The 14,295-nt window shown below is 44.3% G+C and overlaps 1 protein-coding gene across 2 annotated transcripts in view; it reads left to right on the top strand.

Moving 5' to 3' along the window:
* Positions 1-345: 345 nt before the first annotated feature.
* LOC112103884 (protein BEAN1) overlaps positions 346-14,295 on the top strand; it is a 109,087-nt gene continuing 95,137 nt past the window's right edge. Inside the window, exons 1-2 of one of the 2 annotated variants that reach the window (XM_026652817.2) lie at positions 346-557; positions 1,775-1,849. In XM_026652817.2, the coding sequence (XP_026508602.1) occupies positions 527-557; positions 1,775-1,849 (106 nt within the window). In that variant the 5' untranslated portion in view covers positions 346-526. The remainder of the gene's footprint in view (positions 558-1,774; positions 1,850-14,295) is intronic. The other variant, XM_026652818.2, reaches the window with a different exon arrangement.

Here is a 14,295-nt window from a genome sequence, read left to right as displayed (position 1 = left end):
CCGCCGCACTCCGCCTCCGGTACCGTGCGACCTTCCCGGAGGACGAGCGCTGCGCGGGGTGATCTGGCAGCCCCCGGGGGCCCCGCTCCGCCGCGCGGCTCGCTCGCGCTCCCCTCCCCGCGCAGCGGCTGCTCCTGCCCTTGGCGTGCGGGATCCCGGGCTCCGCCGCCCGGCAGGACAGCGGCTCCGCCGGCAGGCAGCGAGCACCAGCCCCCCCGAGCGGCTGGCACCGCCCCCCTTCCCCTGCGCGCCGGCAGGGGGGTGACAGCGATGGCCCCCGGCCATTGGGAGGGACCCGCCGCCGCCGCCTGCTGGCCCCTGCCGGGCTGAGGTCACTCGCCGTCCCCCCGCCCGCCTGCAGACTCCATGGGCGCCTGGTCCCTGCCGGGCCGCCTGCTGCTGCTCCGGCCCGCCCGACCCGAGAAGGCGGCGGGGAGCGTCAGCGCCTGGGAGCCGCGCTCGCCTCTTCCCCCGCCGCTGCTGCTGCTCCGCCGCCCATGAGCCCCGCGAGCTGTCGCCGAAGCGCATGGAGAGCGCGGCCGCCTGTGTGTGCTCGGGTAAGGGATGGGGGGCGCTGTGCCCTGGGGCTGCCCCTCGCCGCAGCCCTCCACGGGGGTCACCGCCCTGCAGAGGCATCGCCACGCACGGGCTGAAACCCACTCTCCGCGCAGCCCCACAGCCCCGGGCTGCACCAGGGGCCAGCACGGCCCCGCCTAGGCACAGCGCGCACGGCAGCTCGGAGCCCCAGGGCGGGCAGGGTTAGTTCAGGCTGGGGCGTTCTTCGGCCAACAGGGAGGGAGGAATAGGCGCTGGGCTGTGCGGCGTCGGTGGCTCCTGCCCCCCACCCATCATTAGGGTTCAGCATCAGCGTGGAGGTGATGGGGGAAGTTTGAGAGGTGTTAGACACTCATCCAAAAAAAAAAAAAATGTTAAACGGGGGGTCGCTGCTCCGTTAAGTGAAGGGGCTATGCGCCTTTAACGAGAAATGGAGAGTGGGCTGTTTCTCTCTTACTAGATAAGGGGGCAAGATTAGAAATATTTACATGCAAGCCCTCTCAAACTGTTTTATAAGTATTAGTTAAGTATAGAGAGGTGTAGAGACTTAAATTATATTTATATTAAGTTCTAAAGGTGTTCATTTTTATATCCCATTTAAAAAAAAAATCTAGTAATTCTTGTTTTCTATGTAACAGTATAGAAACTGAATTACCTTCCTGAAAAGACATCTTATGATTTAGGCTACTTTTTTGTGTGGATTTTGTTGCCTATACAGTGTACACTTGTATTTTATTTAAATCTAAGTCTTTAAAGTAGTTAATATTTAAAATAGTGGGAAATTTTGTATACATTCCAGGATACATTTTACTATTCCAGCCCTACTTTGGCACACAGCTAGTTTATGTAAGCAAGTTAGGAAAGCATTATTTTGCCTTGCCTGGGTAGGTGCCCCTTTCAGTAATTGATGAAATGCTTAACAATAATAATTAGCCTATTTGCATGACATTGTTGTCTAAACATGGCTTTTTGGAATCCTTGCGGCAGTGAAGTCTTGTATAATAGCATTTCCTAAAATAGACTGATTCCTAGGAAATTCGAAGCAACAACTCATTTTATTTACACATTCAAACTGCATCTGTTGTGGATTCACAATCTGAAATATACAGCTCTGTCACTAGAGAGTGGGTGCACTTTAGCAACAACTTGTGTCATCAAATGACATCTGGCTCTGAAACAAAACTGCTATTAAGGACTCTTTTTTTATTTCCCTCCTTAGTTCTTTTCTTACATCTTCCTCTCATCTCTGGAAGCTCCATCCACATTGGAATAGGCAGCAATTATTCCAATCTCTGTAAGTAATCCTTTTTTTAAAAACTGCTTTCATGGCATGCTTGCAGTCATGTACAGTTGTACAAATATTATATTTAAAGTCTTCTAGAAGATAAGGTAATAATCCAGTAAAGAGCAAATAGCTTTCTGCCTAAGAAAACAATTGTGTTAACAGAACTGTGCCATTATTTAAAGGTCCCCTTTATTTAATGGTCAAATCCTGCACTCCTTACTCAGGCAAAAACCTCATTGAAGTCAGGGAGATTTGCCTGAGAACAAAGCCTGTAAAATTGTTTTAAAGTCTTTTAAAGTCTCAAATTCTTTAGATATATTTGCCTTCTTTCCTGCTATTTAAACGTCTTTGATTTGCAATCTGGCTAGGTGGACATTAAGCTGCCCATGGTTTCAGAAATTCCACACCATTTTTGACAGTTACTGTGGGAAGAGAAGTGTCTACAAAATGACAATTAAAATTAATCAGAATTTAGGATGTTCATTTTGTTTTGGATTTTTTTTGGGGTAGTCGTTGCATGAAAAATCTTAATAGGGAATATTAACTTTAAGGCCCTAAAATCTAGCATGGACTTCAATGGGAATCCAGATGGATGTAGAAGTCCATGCTAACAGGTTCTGATGTGGATCAGGACCCTACTAAGCAAAGAAAAGTGAAGATAAAGACATATGAAGGATGACAGACATTTTTTCCACAGAGGAAGTATTGCTGAAATAATGTAAATAGATTAACTCTTCCATAACAAAAACAAGAACTGGACCCTCATCGTAGTAAGAATAATTCAGTTTAGGTCTGAAGTTTGAGAGAGACAATGGGCAAATTCTGCTTTCAGTTACATAGGTGTAAATACAGAGAAACTCCAGTCAGTGGAGCTACTCCACATTTAGGGCCTGGAAACACTACAAACCTTAGAGCATGCTACCCTGAACAGTGAGCTCAGTGGGACTACAGTAAGAAGAGTTGTTCTTGTTAATATTTGCAGATTGGGCCCTGCTGCAACAGAGAGCAGAATTTGACCCATAAAGCTGATTACTTGCCAAATCTAAAGAGATCAAAGTGGCTGACTTTCAGAGTTTAATTAGGTATTTGCTATAACTTCAGTTTGGCTTTGAACCGGAACTCCTAGCCAGAACATGCCAGACTAGGGCTCTAAAGCAAATTCAAGACCAGCAGATATTGACTGAACATTGCTGATGATATTGTCAACCACCATCACCCAAATAATATCTGATTTTTTTAAAAAAGGAGGAAGGGCTTCCAACAGTGGCCTTCCAAAAGATATGGACAACTATAAAAGCTCATCTTATTAAAGCTACTAAATGGCTGCTTAAGAAAACAGGACTGATAACAAAAAAACCATCCAATGTCACGGGAAACCTGTGGCCCTAACAAACTAATTATAACGTACTTGCTTCTGTATTTGAGTAAGTACTGTTTAGTCCTTTTCTAACAAATCTTTTGCATTTGGCTGACTGTGCATGAGATTCACAGTTCAAGTACATAGCACTAGTCTACCTATATGATCCAGATCTGTTAAACTTTTGGGGTCCCTGTCACACTTTCCATCCATTCCTCATCCCCACATTCCTTGATATTCTCCCTCTCAAAGTAGTTTCTTCATCCCTGTTCTCCCCCAGAGATTTTTTCCTACTCCCTCCCCCGGCAGGATTCCTTCACGTTCCCCTCCCTGGTCCCTCCAAACTCCATCTCCATCACTCCAGAAGAAAAAGGTATTTGTCTGCGTTTTACTGCATTAGATCCCTGCATATTGGTAGGCCTTGATCCCAGAGTTACAGCAAAAAAAGTGTTACAGCAGTGTAGAAGGAATTAAAATTCCTGCCATGCAAATCACAGATGCCCATGCTGTAATGACTATTGAAATTCATGCCTGAGATAAACCACACATGTGCAGTGCACCATTTTCTAATGACACGGAGGATAAAATCCCAGTCAAGAGAGATTTAAGAATAGCTTTTGAATAGAACTTCATACTTGTGAAAGTTGCCAGACTGGCAGCCCTGGAAACGGAGGTCCTCTTTATATCCATATAGCACAGATAGTGACAATGCAGGCTTCTTCCCCGTTCTCCCATCAACCCCTTGCATTAGGCAATTGTTGGCTGGTGTACAAAAGAGCATGTCTAGAGTACCTTGTGTGCCCGTGGAATCTAGTCTAGCAGAGGGTCCTAATGCAATGGGGCTGATGGAGTCAGCATATTTTAGAGCAGCCCTGGTGTTGTTCTGTCTTTAAGCCAACTTTGTTTCCCCTCCCACCTTTGCATAAAGGATCATGCACGGAGCCGAGTTCAGCCAGACTCTGCACCTTGGTAATTGCTTTTAATTAGGATAATGGTTGTAATGAGAATTGTAAAATTCTTCTGTACCTAACTTATGTAATTACAGATGGCCAAACCAGAAATTCAGCCTATGGCCAGTCTAATGCTTCTGCGTGGTGCAACCTCCACGGGGTTGCTACTCACCCTCCTGAGCAGGTGGGTGGGAGGGAGTAGAGTCTTGACTCTACCTCCTAACAAAATATTGATGAAAATTTTGTGCATGTGAGAAAATATTGGATGTGTCATAGCCAAAAACTTTCATTGGGAAAGTTCTCAGGTCCAGGATTCAATCTCTGGTCAAAACCAGAACAGGAGAGCCAGCCCCCGACCTCCAGAATAACCAATAGCTTGGTGGTCAAGAGCTCAGAGATTAGATTAAAATTCAGGAGTATGACTGGGTGAAGCATTTGACTTGAATTGCACATTAACAGGGCTGATAGAAAGCCTTCCATAAACAAAAGAATTAGTCTAAAACCTATTTTTCTGTCAAATGAAAGTTTTTCCCACAAACTGTTTGCTTTCTGCCCAAAGTTTCAAGTTTTCAATTAAAAAGTTTGCCATCTGAAAAGAAGAAGTTTGTCTTTTTATTGAAAAACCAAACGCTTTTCTACTGAAGACATTGGATGGAAATGAGGGGAAAAATTCTAACCAGTTCTACAAATAACTTTAAATAGTTTCAGTTCAGTCTGCAGTCATGAACCTCAGCCCCATGCTCTTGATAGTTAGGTGAACATGGGCTAAAGTTGTTCACATAGCTAAGCAAGCAGGACACAGTCTTCCAAGCTAGCTTTCCTCCCCTCAGGTCACTGCCTTTTTTACTTCCCAGTGACCCCCTCTGAAGAAATAATTTAAAAGCAGGCAGAGATACATGTGCAGTTGTATACCTAGTTTGCAGATGCAATTATTCAGCTTATGAACGCAAGTCAAAAGGCCAAAGTGACAGGTGTTAATCAGGATAAATGCATGCACAAGTTAGGCAGGTAGGAAGACAGGCCTGATTTAAAAAAAATTCTTTGATTGCCTCATCTTGAACTTCGCAGGTTTTGAAAGCTTGCCCTTAAAAGAATTAGCTTCAAAAACATGAAGGGACACATTCAGAAATTCTGTGGCTTTGTCCCCCGGGGCATGAAGATGAAGCCAGCAAAGGGCAAGGCCATTTAAAAAAAAAAAAAAAAAAAAAAAAAAACACGCTACTGAGAAAATTCTGCAGAATATCCTGCCCCTAATCCTACATATCCTTGAATAGACATTCAGGAGACCATCGCCTCAGTGCTCCACTTGAGTCCCCACATACACAGAGCAGCAGCACAGCTGGCTTCAGGCTGTGTTGTCATTGACTACAGGGCTGCCAGCTGTGCTCTGTGACTCCATGAAGAGGATGAAGGTTGAATAAGCATTAACTCGTGAACAACCAAATCCTTATCAAGCAAACAAAATAGTCACTCTGCAGCCACGACTGCAGGCTCAGCTTCTGCTCCTAGTGACAAATCCTGCTTCTTCCCATCCCTCCAGCCTCTGTGGGCCCTCCTCCATAGTAAAATTGGTGCAGTCCCCCTGCCCAGGAATCAAGGAGCCTGACAGAAGCACAGGGCTCCCTGGGCTCCAGCTCAAAGAGTAACTTGGGGATACACCTGAGAGGGGCCCGTGGATCAATGGTTTCATGGATCCAGTGGCTATTGTACACTACTTTAGCAGTCGCAGGAAGAGCAGAGGTTGCTGCAAGTCTCTGCATTCTTATCTCCGTGCACAATGGATGGTGGAAATGCATAGGTGACTGAATCACCAAACAGATCCACCAGTACCAGCCTCCACCCATCCAAGGAGCCCTATGGAACTGTGCTGCCAGGGGGAGCAGGCCACCTGTATATGTTCCCAAATCCTGCCCCACTCTCCATGCAAAGCAAAGCCACCCCACTGCAGAAATCATCCATGCCCACAGAAGTGAGGAGGAATGCAAGTTTTGCCATATCTGAGCTGCTATAACTAATCTGCAATGGATGGGGTCACTCAGAGCAACTGCTCCCTATGCTCCTTGATTGGAACCCCTTTTTACAGGTGGATGTTTTGCAAAGAGACTTGAGACAGTTATACAAAGAAAGGGATTTTGTACCTTTCCTGCTCACATACTACCCTGCACCTCCCCACAGTTTTCCTACAGTTTGTTCCCCCTTGCCATACTGCATGTTATAAGGGAGCATATGGCAGGGGGCTTCCTGACTTGTGAAATAAGGACATCCCTTTAGGGATACAAGGAGCAGAGACTCCATCTTTATCCTTTGCCTTAGGAGACAAAGGAACCAAGTGATTTCATCTCTGATGGATCCTGGGCAGCCTGGCCAGACAAAGCTAGAAAGGAGACGGTGGGTGAGAGAAACCATCTTGAACAAAGACTGCATCTTGCTAGATTTAGTTTGTCTTTTATCTGTTTGCTTGTAACCATTTCTACCTTGATCCCTGCTAATTGGTATCACTTAGCCTATGTCCTTTTGTTAATCAACTTGTTATAAACCAACTCAGTGCTGTGCTTAAAGAGAAGTGTGTATTTCCCTCAGTTAAAGAGTCAGTAAATTACAGCTTAAATTTAAGAGGGCAATGAATTTAATATCTTTGTGAATGATCAGTGACAGGAGCTGTGCATTGCAGAGGAACAGTTGGGAAACTGAGGCTGGAATTCACAGATTTTTTTACCTGCTAGGTGAGGTATGGTCAGGAGAGCCTTAAGGAGTTTGCTGGTGAGGATGGTACACTGGGGTGGACGGGAGCCGACAGTCTGACCTCTAGCAAGGTTCACTCTTGCTGAGGCAGAGAGGTAGTAGTGGCTCACAGCTTTGGTTGTCCCCAGCAGCATGTTACATGCCCAAAGAAGAGACCCTTTATAATGTATCCACTTTTTGGGGGGGGCAAGGGGGGGCTTTTTCCCCCCATCTTTGTCAGATCTTATTTCCTATTTCACAGAAGGAATGGACTGGAACGGTCTTCTCTGTGAGGGATGTGTAAGAAGCCTCATGCCCACTCCCTTTGTGGGAAGCCTTTCTGTGGTCCCACAACAGGCCCTTTGCTTTGTGGAGAGCAGAAGTTGCTCATTCCCTCTCCCCTGGGAGCAAAGCACTCTGAAGAGGGATAGAAAAAGGCAGGGTCATTCCCCTCTCCTGACATACAAATCCATGGAGCTTGGCCAGCACACTTGGAGGAACAATCTGCACCATCCTATTGCCTGATACAGAGAACACCTGGAACATCCCTGGGGAGACGCAGGCATGCTCTCTCCAGCATTCCTCCTGGGCAGGGTACCAATGGTGGTTGTTGCAGTGCCCCCCATTCGCCCCCCAGGCTCCAGTGTTTTGACAGGATGGTTGCATCCCCAGAGTGCTTGTAATCCAAGTTCAGCCTGTCAAACACGTCCTTCACCTACTACTGAGAAGTTAGAGCCCTTCCCTATATATACACACACCATTCATTTGCCCTCCTATCATTTTCATTTCAGCCACTATTGGGTTAATGTCTCCTGAAATCAGGGTTCCCTTTTCCAGCTATTGTCATCCTGCCTGCAGGTTCTTAGCAGTTTTCCTAGAATCTCTTTTGACTGTTTCTAGCCTACATTTCAGTCTGGATTGCCTGTGTTATAAGAGCAAGATGTTATTCTTTCCAGGGGCCAGAAAGCTCCAGGCACAGAGGAGTCTGTACAGAAATGCAGATTTCCCCTGACCCTGCAGGTTTGGAGGTGCATTTCCAGCCCACCCACTTAACAGTTTTGTCAGAGATGCTGGCACATGTATGCTGCATAGCTTAAGGACGGGGCGTGGGGGGGGGGGGGGGGAAAAGAGCTGCTGTTACCAGGGTTCAGTATTCTCTCCAGAATACAGGACAAAGCAGCATGGAATCAGGATAAACCTAGGGAGGGCAATTTTCCCCTCCATTATCTGCACATCATTGTCAGTGTAGGGAGTAGTGGCCAACACTGATTTCATAATGGCATCTGCTGGAGGCAATGGGAATTCCTCTGTTGAGTTGCAATACAGGAAGTTCTTCAGGAGTTCTGAGAGGCTATGAAGATTGTGGGTCAAATGAAGCTCAGAAGGTTCTTTAATGGCTGAAAGAGAGACTGGGATACTAGGGGCTGACAGAGCAAGCAGAGGATTGGAATAGGCATCTAGAGTTCTGTGGGTGAGGGACTAGATTGAGAGAAAAGCCAAGCTGGGGGGGGAGGGGGGAGGATCGGAGTGATTTGAGAGAGAATGAGAATGGCACAGAAGATTCAGAAAAAGATCCATAATTATGAGTGGCAGCAGATGAGCTGAGAACAGAGACATGACAATATTGGATGGAATGCAGGGAAAATAAGCAATAGTCAAGGGTGGGAAGCAGAGGGGCATGATACAGAGGATAAGGGATTTTGTAGATATGAAAAATAAGAGTAAGGGGGGACATGCTAACTCTTGCCAGCTCTTGTTTTCATACATCTCTAGCACCTCCTATCACGACTTCTAGGCAGGGAGGGAACATGCACACTGGGAAACTGGGTGTGTGACTATCAGTGGCTGCTTTTCAAAGGGTTATTCCCCCCCCCCCCACACACACACACACAAAGTGAGAGTCCTATAAATATCCTGCATTTGAGCACCCACTCCCAAACCTTTGAGAGTTTTTGCTCCTTATTTGTCTCCCTTGTAGCTTCTCTCTAACATTTCCTTTTAACCTCATTGGGCTTCTTACACCTCACCATCTACTTTTTCCTTGTAATTATATTGCTAGCATGGAAGTATGTAAATAATGGGGAAGAGGATGGGAAGATCTCTGCTGAAGACTGACATGCTCTCATACTGTACCTCCCTTTGTTTGCCAGAAGTCCTGCACTGGGGCCTATTGGCATGCTGCTCCTTCCCCTCTGGTTTCTCAGTGAATAGATTTCCAAGGTTGGTGTGAATCCTAGCACCTCCGATGAAGTGCTCCACTAGCCTCACATACCATATGTGGGAAGTGCTGTAAGACAGTTCCCAAAGCATCTCAATTGTTTCTGCACAGGATTTTCAAAATAGCTGGATTGTTAGTTGTGCTTGGAGAGTTACGAAAGGGTGGGAGGTTTAGTTCAGATAAGTGCTCTAAAACTCGGATGCTTATCCCGGTCTCTTGAGTCTGCCAAATTCATCGTAAGGGCAAGCTTTCTTGCGATTGCTCCAGTCAGACCAAAAATGCCTTCCACTGCTGGCCCCAGACAGAACCAATAAGTGCAGAGATGTGCAAAAAAAAATGCAACGTTATGCTTTAGGAAATCAGACTTTTTACAGCCTACACAGCACCAGTTTGATTTATTTGCAAAGGGTAAAGTTCCTTCTTATTTTTGAATCCTGAATGAGCTATGCCCACCACTTAGATAGCAGACACTAAGGATTGAACCAGGGACCTCCAGAGCTAAAAGCTTTGAATCCCCACAGCTTCAGCTATAGGCCCAGGCTGTTAAATGAAGAGCTGCAACAAACCTCTGAGTTCTGTGAACTTGGAACAGAGGTGAACACATGACACACCGACTAGAGGGTTACATTAACACTTGACATTTAGTGCCCAATCCTAAAGCACTTAAAGCTAAAAATCTCATGGAGCTTTGCGTCAGGATTGGGTCCTTCAGTCTTTACCTTTAGACTTTTAAGTACAGTTTGATAGTGGGCCTTCATCGTGATTTACTGTTTGGATCGCAGTAGCAGCCAAAGCTGCCCTCCCCCAAGCAGGATCATGCCCCATTGCACTAGCTGCTGTACAAACATGTAGTTAGAGACAATTTAAGACATCCCAAAGAGGAGGAAAAAAGTTCATTAAAAAAGAAAAATCATTGCACAGAAATCCCAACCCCTGCTCCCTACAGGGGCAGGGATTAGAGAGCATGCAGAAGGCACCAGGACTTTGGATTTACAAACCCATCCCATCCCCATGGATCCTAGAGCATCAGCACAGAATGCTTTCCTCTCCATGCCCTGCCTTATCCCTCCTTCTACAGGCAGCTTGGTCAGGCCTGTTGCCATGGCCTCTCTATTCTGCAACTGAACACAACCCCTGCAGTGCAAGTGAGCAATAGAATCCATGGATGACAAGTTAATGCTATCAGTCTATCATAGGTATTGCTAGGGCATCCATCACCATAGCATCTAGTCACCAGATGCAGTAATTAGTCATATATTTATCCAAAGTGGCATCCAAAGTGACCTATGCTCAGTCTGAAATGCAGTGCCAGCAGCCCAGCCAGTGCTCTGTAATGGAGAACTCAATCCCTTCTGCAACAAAAATCATCAACTCGTTTAGGATAATGTCTCTGCTGTTTTAGCCTTCATCATTTTGAAGAGTGTTAGTACAGTTTAACAATCCAATTCCTTAAACTAAACAAATGTGTAAAAATCAAATGTTCCCTTGGAAAGGAAACCAAGATGTTAAATAAGATTGACACAGCAGTTACAATACATTCATTCTATTGTGTGCCAGAGCACAAGCTGTGTGGTATGTTACTTAATATCATGCCCTGATTGGAAGCCCTCAATACCCAGGAAGAGCAGAACATCAGTATGTTTTTGTCCTGCTGTCTATCACAACCCCTTTTTCCCTTGGCAAACTTTATATTTTACAGGACAATTTAATGGAGATTGAGCAGTTACAGAAAAAACTAGAATCGTTTTTAAAAAGGGCAAACGATTCCTAGTTAAAATACCTGAGTGGAGACATTATGGGGTCCTGATCCCACTCCCATTGTCCAGCTTGAGAAATGCAATCCAAATCTCAACTTCCCCTATGTTTGGGGAATCTTTAGATCTGGAGTCCTGATTCAACAGTTTGTAGACAGAAAGGGCCCAGTTGCGAAGTTCACTGAATCAAGTCCCTAACATGGATCTGATGTGTTACTCCTCTATGCCAGTGTGTTACTGTTTATTTCAATGGATTTATACCGGTACCAAAAAAAAAAAAAAAAAAAAGTGGAATAATGCAATGGTGAGTCAATAATGCAAGTTCCTACAACTGGAACTTCCTCAAAGCTCAGGGTATGAGATCTGAGGTTTTGGTACCAGCACATAGATAGAAACAGGAGTAAAGAAATCTGGTTTGGGTTTCCACATATCAAGCTCTTTTCTTCTTCTTCAGCCAAAGACTGCATAATGCAACTCGGAGTGTGGTGTAAAAGTGGCATTTAGCTACCTGGCCAATGCTGGAATAGTTGTGTGCTGGGACAGTACTCCAATGAAAGGCTGCTCTAAATGCTAACAGTGCAAAGGGGCTTGGGATCTCTGAGGTGCAAGAAGCCCTCAGGTACTAACCCGATCCTCCAGCCACAAGAGTTCTTACACTATCTCTGCGTCCCTAGAGGATTCCATCTATACTGGTGAGACCCTCCCATCACTGGCTACAGTGCCAGAACACAGCTGAAAGTCAGGGCCATGATTTTAAATCAGATAGTGTTCCTTTAACTATGGACATGCTGGGGTTATGTAGAAAGCCAACCTCAGATTCTGCTGGTGAGTAATCAGCACATTTTCAGACTCAGCTGGTTGATACCAAAGCAAGTATACAATTAAATCAGATATAATCCAATTAGTCATTTGAATAAAAGGGATTTTTATGGTAATTGCATCATCCATTTATGTATTCTTCAGCAAGATATACAAAATACAGTTCTTATTTTAATAGCATGAAATAGTTTTTCAACTTTTGGGTAGATCTACATCCCAGTTGTCAATTTGACACACACTTATTGACAACTGAAAGTTATTCCAATCCTGGGAAGTTCAGTGTTTACGCTAACCTTTAGACTGACAGTCCAGATTAGTCAACTTCTGGGTTTCAAATAGAGCTATAGGAAATACCAGTTATTTCTCCCAACAACCAAATCAGATGGTAACAACTCATTCACTACCAGCCGGGGATGAATTTTTACAAGGCACCCAAGGCTAAAAGGTTTTATAGGCCTTGTATAGGGTACTTAAGTTAAAGGGACAGTTGAGTGCAGCACAGAACTCTCAGACCAGGAGAGGTGGGAAGGGGTCACTATCTAAGTTATGGCAGCTATGCTACCAAGAACTCCCATAGTGATATGGACTGAGCTGGCCTAGTGTCTGCACTGGGAGAATTGTAGCAAAGTATTTCAAGGGAATGTGTCAATTTTGCGAAGTTATCTATGGAAAGTTTCAAAATAGAGTATTTAGTTTCAGCTCCAGTTTTTACTAATATATAATTTTATAATGCTTCAATGTGGAAGCATTTCAATACAGTAGTTGCAATGTTTCCAAATTGAAGTTTTTCAGAATTTCTGTACCATGAAAATGTTCATCTTTTTGTGCTCTTTGGGGATGAACAGTCTCCTGGGTGTTGGAATTTACATCCTGGGGGAGATAAAGTTAATTATCCATCCAGCTCTGCTTAGCACTTCTAGAGTTTCAGGGAAGCAGGTTCGTTGTTTAATAAATTTCAAAGACACCCTATGATTACATTAGTGTATAGAGGCCAGATCCTCAACTAGAGCAAAGTGGGGTAGCATCAGTGGTGCTACACTGATTTGAATGCTGAATTCTAGGACCTTTTGTAATCAGATGCACCAAGTACTGCATGAATTTGCATTGTTTCTGAGTCTGCCACCACTGGAATAAAAATGTGAATAAGAATCTGAATGACACCTATCATATGATTAGTGAAGTCACTGTCAAGAAGCATTGCACCTCTCCAGAGTACTATGTACTGGCAATTGAACATTTTTATTACACCTTTCTGCTTACAGTCTATGTTTCAGAAAGGAAAATGCCTTTGGGAACTAGAATCCATTCACTTAGCATATTAAAATATGGTGTTTCCATGCTCAGAGTGTTAAGTATATATACACTGTCCTTGTACTGTATCCACACAAATGTTGGCTACTGACAGTCAGCAATACATTAATCACGGTCACTATTACTTGGTAATTAGATATTATGTAAATTGTACTAAGCTGATTCCTTTTCAGAGGGAAGGCAGTAAACATGGTGGGGGGAGTAAGATCCATTGTTTGGATTTGCACTGAGCACAAAGCTATTCAATGCATATCACTTCTCACAGTATTTACCACCCCTTTTTATGACACCATTTAATATTTTCCCTATTTAAATGAAAAGCATTTAAATGACTTAAGGCTAAAAGGGCCCAATACAATCATCTAGTCTGGCCTCCTGTGTAACATAGGCCACAGAATTTCACTCAGTGATTCCTGCATGTAGCTCAGATGCGAGATCAAATTTCAAAATACTAAGAAATGACTGGGTTCTGCAACATGATGCCCAGCTGAAATCTCTGCTCCAGTGCTGGCTCCAGGTAGCCAAGAGAAAGATTAATACAACTGTACCAAAAAAAAAAAAAAAAAAACCAAAAAAACAAGAGAAGACTACAGTGCCCAGGAATGGAAATGGCTGTTTACCAGATGTCAAGAAACAAGACCAATCCACCAATTTTGGTGGCATAATTTCATCTAAGACTGTACTTAGAGTGCTGTATTTTTAATCAAGACCCTTGTGACTTCAGAAGACACATGAAATTAAGTGAACTGGGTAAAAAAAAAAATTGATTACAATGAAAGTTCAGCATCTCCAGTTTTCATGTCACTAAGATTATTCTAATATAATGGCTCACTTAAATAATTTGAGACAGTCACCCTTCTATGCCCAACTATCACTGGATTGCTGGAGTAACTCTGTCTTCAGTGGAGTTCCCCCAGTATAAGTGAGAACAGAATTTAGCCCCTTACCCATATTTTGTCCTCAAACAGTGCCTTCACCTTCCCCCTCCCCCCCCCCCACTAGATAAATTGCAGCAATAGAAGCCCCTTGGAGTGGGTAGGCTGCCTCTGCTGTTTGGAGACAGTGTCTCCTATTGTAGATTGACTATAAACCAGCCTTTAGAAGAGTCAGTTTTGCCTGCCCTTTTAGGTGTCACCTGCCTTCACTGCTTCTCAGGACAAGGAAGCTCATTTTGCCCATACCATTCCTTATAGCTCACAAGCCTAAGAGCTCTCCTCTCCATTATACCACAGTTCAGTTTGTAATAGCATCTTTCATATGCACTGTATCCCAAACAACTAATAGCCAAAAGAAAGACATTTAGAACTTTTCTCCCTTGCCTATAC

The sequence above is a fragment of the Terrapene carolina genome, unplaced genomic scaffold, assembly GCF_002925995.2.
Source record: "Terrapene carolina triunguis isolate 2854851 unplaced genomic scaffold, T_m_triunguis-2.0 Scaffold130, whole genome shotgun sequence".
Classification (NCBI taxonomy): domain Eukaryota; kingdom Metazoa; phylum Chordata; order Testudines; family Emydidae; genus Terrapene; species Terrapene triunguis.
This window is presented reverse-complemented; position numbering and strand designations above follow the sequence as displayed.